This window comes from Trichechus manatus, unplaced genomic scaffold (genome assembly GCF_000243295.1).
Source record: "Trichechus manatus latirostris isolate Lorelei unplaced genomic scaffold, TriManLat1.0 scaffold00138, whole genome shotgun sequence".
NCBI lineage: Eukaryota > Metazoa > Chordata > Mammalia > Sirenia > Trichechidae > Trichechus > Trichechus manatus.
Genome location: NW_004444074.1, coordinates 2965665 through 2985611, shown reverse-complemented (window position 1 = coordinate 2985611; position 19947 = coordinate 2965665). Strand labels below are relative to the sequence as shown.

The 19947-nt window shown below is 37.4% G+C and overlaps 1 protein-coding gene across 2 annotated transcripts in view; it reads right to left on the bottom strand.

Annotated features, from left to right (window-relative positions):
* NF1 (neurofibromin 1) overlaps nucleotides 1–19947 on the bottom strand; it is a 256616-nt gene that overhangs the window by 136276 nt on the left and 100393 nt on the right. For both annotated transcript variants that reach the window (XM_004385390.1, XM_004385389.2), the window contains exons 15-27: nucleotides 18886–18965; nucleotides 16786–16909; nucleotides 15263–15424; nucleotides 13699–13948; nucleotides 12394–12467; nucleotides 12071–12154; nucleotides 10278–10718; nucleotides 9760–9899; nucleotides 9116–9238; nucleotides 8590–8673; nucleotides 7517–7633; nucleotides 6766–6947; nucleotides 6434–6645 (exon numbers count right to left, since the gene is read on the bottom strand). In XM_004385390.1, coding sequence (XP_004385447.1) covers nucleotides 6434–6645; nucleotides 6766–6947; nucleotides 7517–7633; nucleotides 8590–8673; nucleotides 9116–9238; nucleotides 9760–9899; nucleotides 10278–10718; nucleotides 12071–12154; nucleotides 12394–12467; nucleotides 13699–13948; nucleotides 15263–15424; nucleotides 16786–16909; nucleotides 18886–18965 — 2073 coding nt within the window. The remainder of the gene's footprint in view (nucleotides 1–6433; nucleotides 6646–6765; nucleotides 6948–7516; nucleotides 7634–8589; nucleotides 8674–9115; nucleotides 9239–9759; nucleotides 9900–10277; nucleotides 10719–12070; nucleotides 12155–12393; nucleotides 12468–13698; nucleotides 13949–15262; nucleotides 15425–16785; nucleotides 16910–18885; nucleotides 18966–19947) is intronic.

Below are 19947 nucleotides of genomic sequence, written 5' to 3'. Positions count from 1 at the left end.
AAAAAAAAAAAGAAAGAACCAAGAGATCATCAAGATTCATGTACAAGGCTGAGGGTAAAAAAGCTCAAATTCTCATCTATTATCTGAATGATAACCTTGGTTATTCCCCATAGTAAGCTAGTTTGGGTTCAAAATAGTAAAAGGTGTACAGCAGGGCTGTAGCCTTTCATCTTACTTATTCAATCTGCATGCTGAACAAATAATCTCAGAAGCAGGACCATATGAAGAATACAGCATCAGGAATGGAGGAAGACTCATTAACAACCTGTGGTATGCAGATGACACAAGCTTGCTTGCTGAAAATGAAGATGACTTGAAGCACTTAGTGATGAAGGTCAAAGACTACAGCCTTCAGTATGGTTTATACCTGAACATAAAGAAAACAAAAATCCTCACAACTGGACCGATAAATAACATCATGATTAACTGAGAAACAACTGAAGTTGTCAAAGATTTCACTCTACTTGTATCAACAATCAACATCCACGGAAGCAGCAGTCAAGAAATCAAACAACGTATTGCACTGGGCAAATCTGCTGCGAAAGATGTCTTTAAAGTTTTAAAAAGCAAAGATGTCACTTGGACGACTAACATACATCATATGTATACGAAAGCTGGACAGTGAAAAAGGAAGACAGAAAAAGAATTAATGTGTTCAAGCTGTGTTGTTGGTGAAAAATATTGAATATATTGTGGACTGTCAAAGAATGAACAAAACAGTCTTAGAAGAAATACAAACAGAATATTCCCTAGAAATGAGGATGGCAAGACTTCAACTCGCTTACTTTGAATACATCACATGAAAAGACAAATTGCTAGAAAAAGGACATCAGGTTTGGAAAAGTAGAGAGCCAACGAAAACTAGAGGAACCCTGAATGAGACAGACTGACAGAATAGCCACAACAATAGACTCAAAGATACCAGATCACGAAGATGGCACAGGACAGGCAGTATTTTGTTCTGTTATACATAAGGTTGCCATGAGTCGCAGCCAATTCAGGGGCAACTAACAACACCAACAAAGTTTTTGGCACACTCAAGAAAAATGATCCGACAGTAAATCACTGTTCAACCACATGCTGAGAGGACATCTACAGAGAAAAGAGGTAGCCATAAAAAGAAGCCCTACAGAGTGCTGAGGGAACCATGGTCACGGGGAACATCTAGCTCGATTGGCATAATACAATTTATAAAGAAAATGTTCTACATTCTACCTCGGTGAGCAGCTTCTGGGTCTTAAAAGCCTGTGCGCAGCCATCTAAGATACTCCACTAGTCTCAACCCTTCGGGAGCAAGGGAGAATGAAGAAAACAAGATACGAGGAAAAGATTAGTCCAAAGTACTAATGGACCACAACTACCACAGCCTCCACTGGACTGAGTCCAGTGCAACTATATGGTGCCTCGCTACCACCACTGGCTGCTCTGACCAGGATCACAGTAGAGGGTCCCAGACAGAGCTGAAGAAAAATGTAGAAGAAAATTCTAACTCACAAAAGAAGACCAGACTTACTGGCCTGACACAGACTGGAGAAACCCTGAGAGTGTGGCCCCCAAACACCCTTTTAGCTCAGTAATGAAGTCACTCCCAGCTTCACTCTTCAGCCAAAGATTAGACAGCCCCATAAAACAAAACGAGACTAATGGGGCACAACAGTCCAAGGACAAGGACTATTAGGCAGGAGAGGACAGGAAAGCTGGCAGGAGGGAACCCAAGGTTGAGAAGAGACAGTGTTGACATGTCACGGGGTTGTTAACCATTGTCATAACAATATGTGTATTAACTGTTTAATGAGAAACTATATGTTCTGTAAATCTTCATCTAAAGTACAATTAAAAAAAAAAAAAAAAAGATGCCCTAAACCTCAAGTAGTGACAACGAAGACCAGGATCATAGCTCATAGCCCCTCTAATTCTTGCCTGGTAACAGGACTACAATAATCTGATATTTGATTATAGGAAAAGGTTTGACAACCCCTAACCACAGATAATCTAGAAGCCAAAGAATTATGAAGGCCCAATATTCTGTTCTATTCCCTACAGTTACATACTATTTGACCAGATATAAAAATTCTACCCATCATTATAAAGTCAAATATAATTATGAGAGAATTCAGTTATAAAATAGAAGCTATTTTTAGACTACTGTGCTTTTTTTTTTCTATTCCAATCCCCACCCCCAAATTCTGAAAACCTGTGAAACTTTATGCACCAGAATTTAGAAAACAGTTACAAAATAGTGTTAAAAAGCAAAAACTACAAAGTGCCTGGAAGACACTACAGGAACAAAACTAGGGGACCTAATTTTCAGCATAAGTAGTCTATCCAACACAACTAAAAATGTACAAACAACAGAAGATAATTTAGATAACTGGACATGCTAAAAATTAAATATTTATGCTTATCAAGACTTTACCAAAAGAGTAAAAAGAGAACCTACCGACTGGGGAAAAAATCTTTGGCAATGACATATCTGACAAGGGTCTAATCTCTAAAATACACAGAAAACTTTAACAATTCAACAACAAACAATTCAATTAAAAAATGGGCAAGGGACATGAACAGACACTTCACCGAAGAGGACATTCAGATGGCCAACAAATACATGGAAAGATGCTTGTGAACACTAGCCATTATTCATAACCCACTGCCGTCGAGTCAATTCTCACTCATAGCAACCCTACAGGACAGAGTAGAACTGCCCCATAGGGTTTCCAAAGAGCGGCTGGTGGATTTGAACTCCTGACCTTTTGATTAGCAGCTGAGCTCTTAACCACTGTGCCACCAGGCTCCCATTAGCCGTTAGAGAGATGTAAATCAAAACTACCATGAGATACCATTTCACCCCTGCAAAAATGGCAATGATGAAAAAGAAAAACAGGATAACAACAAATGCTGGTGAGGTTGTAGGGAGATTAGAACTCATACACGCTGCTGCAGGGGACTGTAAAATGGTACAACCACTGTGGAAAATGGAATGGCACTTTCTCAAAAAGCTAGAAATAGAAAATACCTTATGATCCAGCAATCCCAGTCCTAGGTATATATCCAAAAGATCTAAGAGCGGTGACATGAATAAACATATGCACACCTAGGTTCATTGCAGCATTACTCACAACAGTGAAAAGATGGAAACAACCTAAGTGCCCATCAACAAGTGAACAGATAAACAAACTGTGGTACATATATACAATGGAATACGATGCAACTATAAAGAACAATAAGCAGTTCACAAAACATCTTGTAACGTGAATGAATCCGGAGGACATTATGCTGAATGAAATAATTACAAAAGAACAAACATTTTATGGTCCCACATAAAAAATCAAGAACAGATATACACAGAGAAAGAAACATTCTTTGATGGTTACCAGGGATTTAGGGGGTGGGAGAACAGGGAGGGGAAATCACTTCCTAGAGAATAGATACTTGTTATTTTTGACAATTGGAAAGGCAATACCAAATATGGGTGAAGTCTGCACAATCTGACCAAGGTAAACGAAGACATTAAGAAGAACACACAAAAAAAGGGACTTTGGTAAACGCTATTATATATACTACAGTAATTTTGCAACAACAGTAATAACAACCAAAAAATGTGTGTGGTTACATAAGTAGATATGTATACACATATGTCTATAGGAAGGCATATATGAGAGCATGCACGTGCATGCAGAGGTTTACTACACGCATACGTACATACATGTCTGTGTGTGCTGCATATATAAAACCCGTTGCGGTCGAGTCGATTCCAACTCATAGAGACCCTACGGGACAGAGTAGAACTGCCCCATAGGGTTTCCAAGGAGTGCCTGGTGGATTCAAACTGCCAACCTTATGGTTAGCAGCCGTAGCTCTTTACCACTACGCCACCAAGGTTTCTGTGCTGCATATATATCCGTATATAAAATAAAGCACATGGCGGGGGGTGGGCACAGTTATGGAGACTTCCTAAACATATCCAAACAACTCACAAGATTGGTTTACTGGGTTAAAAGGCTTAGGACCATAGTCTCGTAGGATAACTTAGTCAATTGGCATAACATAGTTCATAAAGTTAATGTTCTACACTCTAGTTTGGCAAGTACCATCTGGGGTCTCAAAAGCTTGTGAGAGATCATCTAACATACAATTACTGGTCTGGAGCAAAGAAGAATGAAGGAAACCAAAGACTCAGAAAAGAAACTAGTCCACAGGACTAACACTCACATGAACCACAGCCTCTTCTTACCTGGGACCAGAAGAAGCAGATAGTGCCTGACTACCACTACTGACCATTCTGACCAAGGACACAACAGAAGGTCCCAGATAGAATGGGAGAAAAATGTGGACTGAAACTCAAATTCCTAAAAAAGGCCAGACCTACTGGACAGATAGAGACTAGAGGAACCCCTGAGACTGTCACCCTACTATGCCTTTTGAACTTGGCGCTAAATCTACTCCCGGAGGTCACCTTTCACCCAAGTAATACTGGCTTATAAAATAAACAATATCACCTGTGACTAATGTGTCCCCTAAACAGTCAACTATATGAGACCTAATGGTCAACATTTACCCAAAAGTAAAGATGAAAAGGCAAGGAAGGAAAGGGAAGCTAGATCAATGGAAATAGAACAAACAGAATGGAAAATGCTAACCAATGTCACGGAACAATCTGTATAAAAAGTGTTAAATGGACATTCACTGCGTAAACTTTCACCTAAAACACAGTATTTTTTAAAAATAAAGAATTAAATTCCAAAAAGTTATCTTGTATTTTGTTCTCCTTTACATATTAACTAACTGATCTGGGCTAAAATATTTTCTCAAAATAAAGTCATAATATGTAACTCATTAGAAATGATCTACTGTAAGGGAACAGAATTAAAACCTCTTAGACTTACTGATTCTTTTTTTATTATGAAAATTACTGAGTATTTTTAGTTCTAATTACAGGTAGGTACTAAAAAAGATAATTCAGGATATCCATTTTCAAGGCTTCAAGGGGGACTTTAATAATTTCCTTTTTCCAACTCCTTAGCTACAAACAGGATTCCATTTTCATTCATTAAACAGTTATTTACTGAGTCCCTGCTATGTGCCAGGCTCTAATTCAAGAACTGGAACTACAGCAGTGCACAAGACAGATAAGATCTCAGCTCACATTCTGATGGAATGAAAAAAAGAAAATAAAAAACAAGAATTCAAATAAACAAGATAATTTCACAGTGAATAAATGCTGCAAATATAACAAGACAGTGTGACAGAATGACGGGGCAGTTTTGATTAGACGGCCAGTAAAGGCCTCACTGAGAAAGAGACAACTGAACTGAGACTTGGTAACAAGAAGTCAGTCATTTAGAAGATCAGGAAAGACGAATTCCAGTCGGCAGCAGCAGCAAGACTCTTCTAAGGTCTAGAAAGATGGCCTGTGTGGTTTAAGTTTAACGAACAAGAAGGAACACAGCACGAGATAATGTCAGAGATGAGGCAAGGGCTGGATCATGCAGGCCAGTGTAAAGAGTTTGAATTTTACTAAAAGCATAAGGAAAAGTCTTTGAAAGGTATGATCTGTAGGATGCTATTCATAAAGTCTACAAGGAATAAGACCTTACAGCTTTTAAGCAGAAACAAATCTACAGGCAATGACAGATTACCTTGCTTATTATAATTTACTATACTGAATCATTTTTGGTGCAATATAAACTAAGTTAAGAATGGTGTGGTTTTAGGAAAATTTTTCATTCGATTAAAAGAGTGGCCAAAGAGCCATATTATATCTTCTGTGTTTAAAAATACGTAGCATCATAATTTCAAATGCAAATATAATGCTTACATAAAAAAAGTTTGTACAATGCATTGCAGAAAAAAGAGTAGCGAACTGGAGGTTGGAAGCCGTAAATAGGCACATGTCCTGGATTCTAGTTTATGTGTTATTAACAACTAATTAGCTGATTTAGCCCTAATTACCTCATCTAATATATGAAGGTACCGTGAGGATGGCGTAGCACAGGGCAGTATTTCGCTCTGTTGGAATAGGGTTGCTATGAGTCAGAATCGACTCGATGGCACCTAACGACAACAATAAATATATGAAGGTACTGGACCAGATCAGTGGTTTTTACACTTGATCTCACCCAAAACACCAAGAAATGATCAAATCAGTGGGTTTTAATTTTCTTTTTTGATCAGGTGTTTAAATGGAATTTTTCAGTGGGGTGAAATGAGATGTAATACTAGTAAGGGCTAGGCGCTCCAACCACCTCCCCCACTGCTCCTCAGTTAAGGTACTGAAAAACACAGCTGAAGACTACTCAACAAAATACCTGAAGTTTCTTCCAGCCCTAAAATTTTATCAATTCATTTTTTAAATAAATGTTTGTTAAACAAATACATTTTGAAGTGTTTGCTACATGCCAGGTACTGTTCTTCCCCATTTACTCAATGAACTTACCCACTGAGAACAAGGGACCACATTGGCCAGGGCCATAGCTATAGGGAGCTCTCCCTGATCACCCATCATTGTGACCAATTCGACGAGTCTCTCAAACCGATCTGCCAACACCGTTTCTGCAAGTGTGTCAAATTCTGTGCCTTGTTGGAGGATTTTTGTCAAAACTTCCATAAACGTAGCTCTTGTCTGGAGATCTTTGTGATAACCTAAACCTGATATAAACAGATAGATGCAAATTTACTAACATGGCCTCGGTGAAGTAATTTTTACTTGTCTTACATGCCATTTCTCCAGGTTTTACATTTCTGTATGAAGCTTTAAATTTATCTCACCTATGGAGTGCATGAGGCCACTGTCCACATTAGCATTGAGTAAGTTTGACATTGCAAGCACTGTGCAGTGCCTCAGTGAGGCCAGCCTCCGAGACATGCCACGTTTCCTGCCACCTGTTTGTGCATTTTCATCTTCAACTTCACTACAGTCGTTCAAAAGGTTCATAAATAACGTGAAATACCTGAGAAATGAAAAGACTCATCCTTACACAGTGAAGGCGACACATCAACCAGAAAGCTAATACGGTATTCTGAAATAATCACATATGCATCATATGAGCAGGCTCGAGTATCTGCTTCTCTTCAGTCTTGGGGTAATCAACCCAGGTGGCTCATTATGAAGTGGGCAATGTTAAATATGATTTTATCCTGACAAATCCAAGTACATGTTCTGTAACATGTGCACCAAACAGATGCAGTTTCCTAGTGTGTCACTTTTAATGTTTAGCATATAAAATTAATGGTCCAAATAACTTAGACAAAGTAATTTTAAATGACTTAATAAGGCAATCTGGGTTTTATTGCCTCCAGTAAAAAAAAAAAAAAAAAATTTTTTTCTATCCCAGCCCTGTCATGGGTAATATTTCTTCATGCATGTGGTATATTTTATGAGACAGCAGCCAGTGATAGTAATCTCAAAACAATTCAGTTCCTTTTCTAAACACAATCATTTGCCACTTTGATTACACTTGCTTTGTTTTGCTGAGTATGGGGCTTTATTTGCTTTGTGTTTTTGATGACTGAAATTTACTTAAGGAATAACTGTGATTTGGCTTCCATCAATTCCACACCATCTCCTTCCTCAGGCTGCAGAGGAAGACCAGCCAGGAGTGAAACCACTGCTTCCATGCTTGCCTGGTCCAAATCTCTAGGGAAAAAAAAATTAGAGACCATAAATCTTTTAGGTTGTTCTTCCAGTCCACCTTCCCCTCATATAATCTATCACTAACACATACATACTTTAGGAACCACCTAGTTCATTAAATAAATTATTAAGACAATCTAAATAATCTGATAATACACTAATCACAGAATGCAAAGAATTTTCTAATTGGGGAGAGGGTAGTTAATTACTTTCTATGAAGTAACTGTGACAAAAGGACCACCTCTAATCAAAAAGCATACACTATAAAACCAGGCCTCGTCAAAGAAATATATGTGAATGGTTATTACGTAGTTCACAGTGCTTGATCACTTTCTGATATTTGGCAATAAGTATTTACTTACCATTAGTGCAAACTTAAATTGCATTTTAGAAAGACTTAACACAATGAAGTTCCTCAAACAATACTTTTATTCATCTAATTTTAAAATAAATACAGATGGAGCTCTGGTGGCACAGTGGTTAAGCACTTGGCTGCTAACCAAAAGATTGGCAGTTCACATCCACCAGCTGATCCCCGGGAGAAAGATGTGACAGTCTGTTTCTGTAAAGACTACAGCCTTGGAAACCCTATGGGGCAGTTCTACTCTCTCCTATAGGGTCACTATGAGTCAGAATCAACTTGATGGCAATAGGCTTGGTTTTTTTTCTTAAGGCTTTAAAATACCTTATTTCTCATTAACTGTAGACTAGGCTTTTTAATAGGTAACACTAACTTTCCAAACACAACACTCTTTGACATTTGTTTTTATTGAAAGTCTGACATGTAAAAAATTTTTTTAAAGATATACTGAAGATTAATATATTTATATAATTCAAAAGCTTGATATCTGAAAAACAAACCTTACACATGAAACATGTAGAATAGCTATAATGAAGTAGTACTAATGCCTAGAGCAAAACCTACTAATATTTAATAAAAGATCAGTCTTTTTCTTTACCTTGTAAGACATTTTACATCATCATCTGCAGCTTGGTTTGATGTTCCCATAACCCAGTCTGTCAAGTATTCTACCATCTTATTCCTACAGAATGGACGAGAAAAGGAAAGCAGCATTTTCTTCTTAAAGTTGCACACACACGCCTTTAGTCATGTAAGAGTTTCGAACAGTGTGCATGACAACTTAATAAAGAAATATCGCTATCACAGATCTAACAGCCAGAAAGGCACAAACAGAAGCAACCTGGATACTGATCCCCCACACTGGCCCTCAGCTATGGTATCAGTTTAGAAATAAAATCCAATTCTTAGTTCACAATACAGTATAATTTTAGAAAGCGGGAACACTGTCATGGGCACAAAGCTTTGGGAAATCTGAAAAGACATACAGAGAAAAACAAACACTTAAAATGCTCCTTTTCTACCTGCTACCACCTCACATATAACCAAGTACTTAGTATTTTTCTATACTTCTTTTCATATAATAAGATTAACAAAACTCTGCTTTGTTCTTTTTGACAACTCACCTAAATTTCATCTCTTGACAAAACGAGAGGTCGTCTCTCCTTGCCATCATTACTTCAACCAACTGACACAGTTTTGTTTTTATCTGAATTGCATGGACCATATTCCCAAGCACACGAACGTATCTATTTAGACACAGAAACATTTAAAAAAAAATTATCAGATACAGACAAAAGAGAAGGTATTTTAAATGCTTTAATCTTTAAGTAAAATGACTAAGTGTAACTATAAAAACTATAAGATTTTTATTTTATTTATATGAGAATATATACAATTTCTGGCGATCTTATTGTCACACCCTATTTTGGGCACAGTAAAGAAAACGAAGGCCAATTATTCCATCAATAACTACTAATATAAAAGCAGCCCTGGTGAGGCAGTGGTTAAAGTACTTGGCTGTGAACTAAGAGGTCAGCGGTTCAAACCCACCAGCCACTCCGAGGGAGAAAGAAGTAGCAGTCAGCTTCCTTAAAGACTTAGAGCCTTGGAAACCCTACAGGGCAGTTCTACCCTGTCCTACAGGGACACTATAAGTTGGACTCTACTCAACAGCAGTGGGTTATAGGCTAACTACTAATATCAATGCATAAGAGGTTTACCTTACCTCTTAAAATATGTTTCCACTACATTTCAGTAGAATGCTTACCTGACCAGATTTAACATCATGGTTTCAATGCTGGCTTGCCCCAGATGTTCAGAGCTCCCTTCAGTATGATTATCTAGTAAGTTCTTCATTATAGCTATGGTTTGTTCTACAAATTGAGTATTGGTGTCCGTTAACAAAACCTATACAGAGAAAAAAATATATTTTGTCATTAATGCACAGAAGACAGAGCATTGAAAGATGAAGCTGCCTGACCTAAATATCTTATACATGCACAAATACACTCACAGGTATATACTCAAGCAGGCAGACACTCATACTCACACCCAAGACATTCACACCTCCAGGCGCAAACATGTCCTAGAGTTCCTAAGAAACAAACTGAATCCTAAGTTAGGTGACTTTTCTTTCTGCATTCCCTTTCTGTATTTTTTTTTAAAATTGTGAGATATTTATGCCAGTACCTAATTTAAATAATCTGAAAGGAAAAAGTCAAATAGTTTCAAAAAAGTCACACTATTCATAGGGAAGGGTGAAAAATAAAGTAGAGAACACTTTACCTGTCCTTGGGAGTCAAAAAACTTGCTGATGGTATTCTTCAATTTGTTAAATAGCATTGGATAAAGAGCAGGACTCAATTCTAGACCCACCAGATCCTTAACATTGGTCCGTATCTGAAGTCCCACTTTCTCATGGTTACACACCATTAACGACAGTAGCCGATCCATAAATTTGCTGACAGGTGTATCTGCGTTTCCCTCTGAAGACATCACTGAAATCATGGAACCCTTACGTTCACTGACTGGGCCCATGGGTGGGCTATAGGTTGCCAGGCCAGAATTGCTTCTCTGCTGCAGGCACACTCCCCCAAGGGCACAAAGAAAGCCAGTCATGTTGATCCATTCCTGCAGGGAGTCTGTGTCAGACAAATCTATGGATCCTCCTCCACTCACATGAGACATTCGCCTCTTAACAATGGTCTTGTGAAGGCTTTCAGTGGCCTAAACACAAATTTTTATGGAAAACATAAATTCAACCTAAATTGGCTGAGACACTTGACAAATTTCTTTATCCACCATTTCTTCCATGACAGATATACATTTTTTACATTTAAAAAATCAAAACCTGAGATTACATATACGTTCCTTTAAAAAAGAGCCACTAGTACATTTTTGTCATAGCTAGACTAACAATCAATCCAAAGTATTAATTTTCTTTAGAAAAGCTTTGATTCACATGGATGAACTGTAAAAACATTATGCTAAGTGAAACAAGCGAGTCACAAAAGACCACATATACCATGATTCTATTTTTATGAAACATCCAGAATAAGCAAATTTATAGAAAGTAAATTAGTGGTTGCTTAGGGCTCGGGAGGATAGAAGAAAATTGGGACGTTTCTTGTTGAGGTGATGAAAATGTTCTAAAATTGATCGTGGTGATGGTTGCAAAACTCTGTGAAGATACTAAAAACTATTGAATTGTACAATTTAAATGGGTGAATTGTATGTATGTGAATTATATCTCAAAGCCGTAACAAAAAAAAAAAATCCTCTGATTCTAAAGTGGTACATCCTCTCCAAATATTAAGTACAAATTTTTGCTTCACAAAAACGTAACTTTTTTTTTCTTGTTTAAACATGACAGAAAAAAAGCAATGACAGAATAACCAGTTTTTCTAAAATGCCTAACAATGAGAGCAATCTGAGCATTACAAATCAATACGCAAATACTAATTGTTAGTTTTTCTGGTAATAGCACATGTTGTTGAATGAAATGTCCCAAATTTTTAAATTCATTTAACCTATGGTTTCAATTTTCTGTCCACCAGATGTCTTAGTTAGAACATATTAAAAAACAGCAAAATTAGTTGTTTCACTTTTAAGTTATCTTACTTTACCACCACCATCCGTTTCCTGAAAATTCTGTGAGGTACTCTCAAGAAAGGAAAAAGAGCAAGAAAGAGGGTGAAGAAATGGTCCCTAGCTCAGCACTGTTCAGTATTTCCACAACAATGAAAACTTTTTATATCTGTACTATCCAATATAATACTCACCAGCCCTACGTAGCTACTGAGTACTTTACTTCAATGTGGCTACTAATGAGATGAGGAACTGAATTTTAGTATTTAATTTTAATTAATTAATTTAATTTAAATTGAAATAGCCACATGTGCCTAGTGGTTACCATATTAGACAGTGCAGTTAGGTCCAGATGAACCACAACAAGTATCAGTTTCAAGATAACTATGTATTTATTATACTAAGAGTGACTCATAAAAGATTACTAGAGTGAAATAACAATTATATTCAGCAGATCAATTTATAGACAAAAATCAACTTTATAAACTCACCTGGCCATCTTCCATTTTGGCTTTTGGGTAGTTGAGGATTAGTTTTGTAGCTTGTTCCCATTTTGCATGCGTATCTTCCCAAGCCTAAAATGAAGGCAATTACCACTTGACAGTAACTTTAAGCCTACAGCTAAAAATCAATCATCAATAGCCAGGTTTCATAACTTGGTGCGTACGACAAGCAGAATATCCTACTTACAATATGTACCTATCTTAGACTGGCTGTAAAAGTTATTTCTGGTCACATATACCTAACACGAGGCTTCCAAAATTGAGGGTTAGGGGCACTGGGGTAGGGGGTGTTTCTGTCGCCAAGAACGTACCTCAGTGTTTCCTGCAGTGGGATGCTCTATGCGCCTTAGCAGTGCCATCACTCTTTTCTGAAGCGCAGCTCTTCCTGAGCAAAGACAACAGCAAATCAAGTCACTGCACTTAGAGCCCTGCTTAGCAATGGAGAACCTGACAAGCCCAACCCAAAAGGCAGAACAGGAGTGGAATGAATGCTTTAAATGATGAAACTGAAAACTTCCTTACACCAACCTCACAGGAAAGGATTCCACAATGTTTACAGCATAAAATGGCTACTTGCTCCTGTATTTACTCAAAATGTGTCACTGTGTTTAAAATGTCACTACATACAGTTCAGGCAGAGTAAATTATGTAATTTATAAATGACAGTAATCTATACTACCAGTTATTTAACAAATGTGCAGCATATTAAAAACTCAGTAAGGAGCTAACAACTGATTTCACATGCTATTTATTTTCACCTCACCTTGTTCAGAAAGGGATCTCAAGTAAGCTACTGAATTAGCCCTGTAAACTTACAAAGTTGTTGTTAGTTGCTGTTCAGGCGATTCCAGCTCATGGTGACCCCATGTGTGCAGACGTTTTTCTTGTGTTATTTTTTAAATTTTATTGTGCTTTAGGTGAAAGTTTACAGCACAGATTAGTTTCTCATTCAAAAATTTATACACAAATTGTTTTGTGACATTGGTTGCAATCCTCGCAATGAGTCAGCACTCACCCCCTTTCCACCCCAGGTTCCTTCCCCATGTCTGTTTGTCCAGTTTCCCTGTCCCTTCCTGCCTTTTCATCTTGCCTTTGGGCAGGAGTTGCCCATTTGGTCTTATACTTGATTGAACAAAGAAGCACGTTCCTCACATGTTATTGTTTGTTTTATAGGCCTGTCTAATCTTTGGCTGAAAGGTGAACTTTGGGAGTGGCTTCGGTTCTGAGTTAGCAAGGTATCCGGGGGCCAGAGCCTTGGGGGTTCCTCCAGTCTCTGTCAGACCAGAAGACTGGTCTTTTTTTGTGAATTTGAATTTTATTCTACATTTATCTTCCGCTCTGTCCAGGGCCCTCTATTATGATCCCTGTCAGAGCAATCAGTGGTGGCAGCCAGGCACCATCTAATTCTTCTGGGTTCAGGCTGGTGGAGTCTGTGGTTCATGTGGTCCTCTAATCCTCTGGGCTAGTATTTGCCTCCATAGGGTTTTCAATGGCTGTGACTTTGCGGAAGCAAACTGCCAGGCATAATCTTAAACACATGACTATATTCCTAACACAATCAGGTGTTAAATGTGATTTGAGGCAGATTGAGTGAAGACACCATTATCCACATTTACCTGTTGACATCATATTGCTGACAGAGGCAAACTCCATGAATGTGTTATAGTTGGGTAAAAAGTTGTGCACCGAGACTTCATCCACCCCACACCGGATATCTGCTTCCTCACAGAGGTGGCGAAAACAGGACATGGCAACCAAAACAGCTTCAGTGTCAGGGCTCCACAGAAACATGTACAGGGCCACTTCTAGTTTGGTCTGAGCTTGTCGGCATATCGGCGGGGTTCCACTGGACCCTGCGGCACTATCCTGGGAGTCAGGGGGTGGGAGGTATATATTTTCAACGTAGATAATTTTATTTACAAAACCCAACAATCCATTAAACTGTATATCATATACACCCTCACACAAGAACTTTCTTTTTTAATCATGATAGGAATTTTCAGCCCCCAAAAATCTTGTCTGAAAGAGAAACGAGATTATTTGAATCAACATAATACTACTAATTACAAATATAATAGATATTATCCTACCCTAGATTCTAGAAATGTAAACTAAATCTAACATGGATGCAAGTAAGACATCAACATAAATCTACTGCATAGAAAAAAAATGTAATACACTTCCGTTCAGTTTTAAACTACAAAGAGGAAGTAACAGGACCACCTATCTAGCTGGTGGAGGAAAGGAGTAAAATCAGTATACTGCAGCACTGACTAAATGAGGGCACGAAACCAGAACTAAATATTTCTGTCGAAGATAATACTCAATTCTGGATTACACAGCCCCAACACGTGAAATGGAGAAACTCCTCACTTATAAACAAATGCAAATTCTATGGGCAAAGTAAAAACCAAAAAAAATCAAACCTGTTGCTGTCGAGTCGATTCCGACTCACAGTGACCCTACAGGACAGAGTAGAACTGCCCCATAGGGTTTCCAAAGAGTGGCTGGTAGATTTCAACTGCCAACCTTTTGGTTAGCAGCCAAGCTCTTAACCACTGTGCCATGGGCAACGTAGACAACAGTAAATACCATACTACTTAGTTGTTTTTCCCCCCACCAACACAAGATTATATTAAAAATAAAGGATAAAAAAAACTTTGTTCTGGAAAAGAAACTCTTCTGTAACAATCTGGTATTTTTATTTGTGCTATGACTTATTTTTAAAAGGAATTATATACACAAACAAAAACCACTTAACTATAACATGAAGCAAAATGCTTTGTTTTTCTCCCAGTAAATTTGTACCTTTGCTACAATTTTTAAATTTCTGGGGTATGAATGATCTTTCTTACGGGGTGGAGGTTTATAATAATTATGGTTATCAGCTACAGTTTTATAAGTATCAAATACTCAGTCGAGTGCTGTTTATACATTATCTCATTTAGTCCTCACAACTTTGAGGCAGGACTCATTATGATCTCCACTTGAAAGCTGAGGAAACTGAGGCACAGAGATGTTAAAGCACTTTCCAAAAGTTTCAAAAAGAACAGTGGACTGACTCTAAGCAGCTCTTAACTACTACCCTATATTACCTAGTTTAAATTTACCAAAGTTCATTCAGAAAAAAATACAGAACACAGGTGATGAGACAAGAAAACTACAAAAGATGCTGCTTGCCATGGATGAGTTTCCTTTCCCCCTCCGGAGAGAAGCTCCAGGAGTACAGGTACGTAGTAACTCTTCATGATCCATGGACATTTGACTGGTATTTCCACTAGAAGGAATATCACATCCTACCCCATAAGGAAATAGAAAGTGACAGGAACTTCTATCTGCCTGCTAGAAAGAAAAAATAAGTAAGCTCTACTGAAGCAGTGTCAACCAGGAAAAATAAACACTTCCTATGAGCTGTCTTCCTATTTTAAGTTATCCTGGAAAACCTCTCCTCTCAAACCCCACCCCGCCCCCAAACCTTGCAGAACATTCATTCTAAACCGTTTAGGACAATCTTTGAAACGCCTCTCAAGTTTCCACCCTCCACATCAGAAGAAGCAGATTATAGAAATAAAAATTAAGTCTAACATGGACATAAGTAAAACATCAATAACATAAATCTACTGTATGAAAAACATAATGCACTCTCCAATCAATTCTAAATGACAAGGGCTTTTTCCCATTTGGATTCTGTGTTCCCTGCCATGTCAGGATAACTGGAAGTTACTGCTTTGAGATTAAATTTCTCTGGACCAGTAATTAAGTCTGGTATGTATACCAAGTATGTTACAAGAGTAATTTTGCTGATCAAAGTACTACAGATTCATTACTAGATTGCTAATGCTTATACTCTGGAGAATTATATCATAAGCAAGAGCATAAATCTCTAAAGTTGAATCTCTTTCCTTATCTTTAAAATAATGCCGAATTCTAGAATATTAACATATTAAGCCACATGTGAATAAACCCACTTCACTATTAGAGTATTTCTAAACAAAGGAACAAACTACATGGTACACTGAAAAGCATATGAATTTGGTACATTTAAGGTCTCTTGCAGCTATGATTCTAGAACTGGAATAAAACTCATTAAATCAAATACTCCTAAAAATACGCCATGAGTAAAAGAAATTTTCACTGATTGATTAATTATAAACTCTATGTTAAAAGAAATTTAAGGCTCTTCTCTGCCTCCACAACCTCCTCACCACGTTTCAATAGTTCCAGATATCTGATCCCACCCTATGGAAGAATACTCCTGATATTTTCAAGAGACAGAACTTTTGTGGGAGAAATATAAAGAAACCTAGACTGAGGACCCTCAACCTCTTCCCTTTAGCTTCTTGATAGATAACATTCTCTGGACTAGCCAAGCCAGATGATTCAAGTTTTATGTATGAAGCTGAGAGGAAAGACAGAATATGCTTCTCAACCTACTTTTGTTATAGCGGTCCCCACTCCTCCTAGGTCTGCCCCATGGAGTTCTACTTAGATGAACATAGAGTTCATCAACATTGTGGCTTTAGGGCCAAAACCTTAGAATAATTTTCTAAATGTTGACTTGTCAGCCCCAGTCCTTCCCTCGAGGACCCTGCAGGAGGGAGGGGCTAGAATAAGATTTGACTGGCCTAATAAAGACTTCTTAATCTCTCCCCCAATTACCATTTCAAATATTTTCCCATTTTTAAAGATGTCATTTTGCTTACCTTATTTTTAAGAAGAAATTTATTCCTGCAGATCAAAATTTCCCGCAACCATTTGAGAATTTCTGTGCTACTAAGCATTTGATGGCTAGTTAATTTCTTGCAGATGTAAAAAAGCATTTGTGAGCTGCAGTAACATAAAGTTCACTGTTATCGGCATTGTTAACAAATAACCTAATACAGATATAATCAGTACATAAGAATGGTTGGTATTCTCTTATAATGGATACAAGTTTAGAAAAGCTTATTTTGTTTCTAGAGTCTGTTTTAGAGAAATGGTTACTAAAGTGTTAATAGCATCATAATCAAAGGAAATAAATCTCTGCTTTAGTAAAAGAAGCAAGTATTTCTACTCCCCAAACTCCCAAATGTTTCATTCCTATATCCCATCCTTCGTGTGTGTGTGTAAGGATGAATTTTTCTTTTTTTTAATTGTACTTCAGATGAAGGTTTACAGAACAAACTAGGCCTCTCATTAGACAGTTAGTACACATATTGTTTTATGACATTGGTTAATAACCCCACAACACGTCAATGCTTTCCCTTCTCGACCTTGGGTTCCCTATTACCCGCTCTTCTGTCCCCTCCTGCCTTCTCGTCGTTGTTCCTGGGCTGCTGTGTCCCTTTAATCTCATTTTGTTTTATGGGCCTGCCTAATCTTTGGCTGAAGAGTGAACCTCAGGGGTGACTTCATTACTGAGCTAAAAGGGTGTCTGGGGGCCATACTCTCGGGGTTTCTCCAGTCTCTGTCAGGCCAGTGAGCCTGGTCTTTTTCTGTGAGTTAGAATTTTGTTCTACATTTTTCTCCAGCTCTGTCCAGGACCTTTCATATATCCCATCTTCGCAGTGTGCTAAGGAAGAAATGACAGACTACGTGCACAGCAGACAGTGTATATAAACCCAATGTTCTAAGTGCAGGGATGGGCAAACTACCACCTATAGGCCAAATCCAACTCACCACGTGCTTTTGTAAATAAAGTTTTATTGGAACAATGCCACACCAATTCATTTACATATTGTCTATGGCTGCTTTCACACTCCAACAGCAGAACTGAATAATATGACAGAGACTAAGGCCTATAAAGCCTAAAATATTTACTACCTGGCCCTGTAAAGAAAGTTTGCTGATCCCTGCTTAAGTGCTGCACTGTCCAACATGGTAGTCACTAGCCACATGTGACCACTGAGTACTTTAAATACAGCTAGTACAAATTAAGATGTAGAACACAGCCCAAATTTTGATGATTTTATGAAGAAAGAATGTAAAATATCTCATTAATAACTTTTATACTGATTACACATTAAAAAGGTAATATTTTAGAATACGTTGGGTTAAGTAAAGTATATTATTAAAATTAATTTCACCTGTCTCTTTTTACTTTTTAATGTGGCAACTAGAAAATTTAAAATTACATATGTGGTTCACATTGCTACTGGAAGCACAGCTCTAGAGTCTAGGACTTAATTCAGCTGCCAAGTAACTTAGCGCACTCATTTCTATGATAAGATAAAGGCAACACTGGAGGCTTACACATTTATATCTTCCTCAACACACTGCCTTTGTGCTTATTAAAAGGTAATAAATGACATAACCTAAGAAATACATTATAAAATTCTGCCTATATTTTTGCCTTCTAAGTAGATGTCCATTATTAATTCATTCATCAAAAGCTCTGATATTATAAAAAATTTATGAAAGATGATTTAAAAAACTGAAAACACAGTACTAGAGTTAAACATTTTTAACACTATGCTTATAACTATAAAAATGCATTAAAAACACAATCGCAGCTACATAGAAATCTGAAATAGAAGAGAATACACCAAATGACAGTACTTACGGTTGGGTGATAAAATTCAGTACAACTTTTAAAATTTTATTTTCTAACTGCTGTGATATTGCTTTTATAGATGTAAAACAGAAATATTGTGATGAATAATTTCAAGTCAGATAAAATACAAAATTATAAAAACTTCAGGAGGTACAAGTGAATAGAGTTTTACAATGAACTAAGTACTGAAGTATAGTTAATATGTAAAAACAAAAAATAAAATACAAAATAATTTTTTACAACTGAATTAAAAAAATAAAAGTACACATACCTAATCTCCCAAAATGTTTCTACAGGAGCATCAGGATTCCACAAATCAATGCTATCTAGCTGATGAAGGACCAGCAGAGCCTGAATTTTAAAAGAGAGAAAGATTTTTATTCAAAAAAATTTTGGTGAACATACTACTGGGGTACCTATCTTATAAATGCTAACAAATTGAGCTACTGAACTGTAGCCTCCATGTACAGGAAAAGGCAAAACAAAAAAATTCTGGAAAATCCAAATGTCTGGGAAAATAATAGATGAAAGATCAAAACTGTATACAGCATGACATCATTTTATTCCTACCAGTCTTATATTAAATGACATATTTACAAAAATGACATGCATATTAAGTGGTGGTAGTGGTGGTTCACTGGCAGACTTCTAGCCTTTCCTGTGGAGATCTGGGTTTGATTCCCAGCCAATGCATCTCAAGTACAGCCACCACCCATCACTTGAGTGTAGGCTTGCATGCTGCTATGATGCGCAACAGGTTTCAGCAGGGCTTCCAGACTAAGACAGACTGGGAAGAAAGGCCTGGCGATCTAATTCTGAAAAATCAACAAAAATCCTATGGATCTGAACAGTCTGATCCCATTGTGCATGGGGTCACCATGAGTCGAGGTTGACTCAACAGCAGCTAACAACACAACATATAAAGTTAAATGAATGATAAATTCAGAATAGTAGTATATACATGCAAAAACTGCTTTAGAAACAAAATAGTTTCAATAAATATCAAAGAACTCTACGGAACATAAAGTTAAATTCCTAGTAAGAAGAGCACCAAAATTAATATACATAGCAGTATTTTACCTCTAGGGAAAAATACAAAATGGAAGTTATCTTGCTTGCCAGAAATTCTTTTGGAACAGGAAAGATAAATTATTATTTTTCAAAACTGAGGAAGACCCACCACTGACTGCTCTGACCAGGATCACAACAGAGGGTTCTGGACAGAGCTGGAGAAGGATGTAGAGCATCATTCTAACTCACAAAAAAAGACCAGATTTACTGGCCTAAAGGAGACTGGAGAAACCCCGAGAGTATGGCCCCCAGACACCCTTTT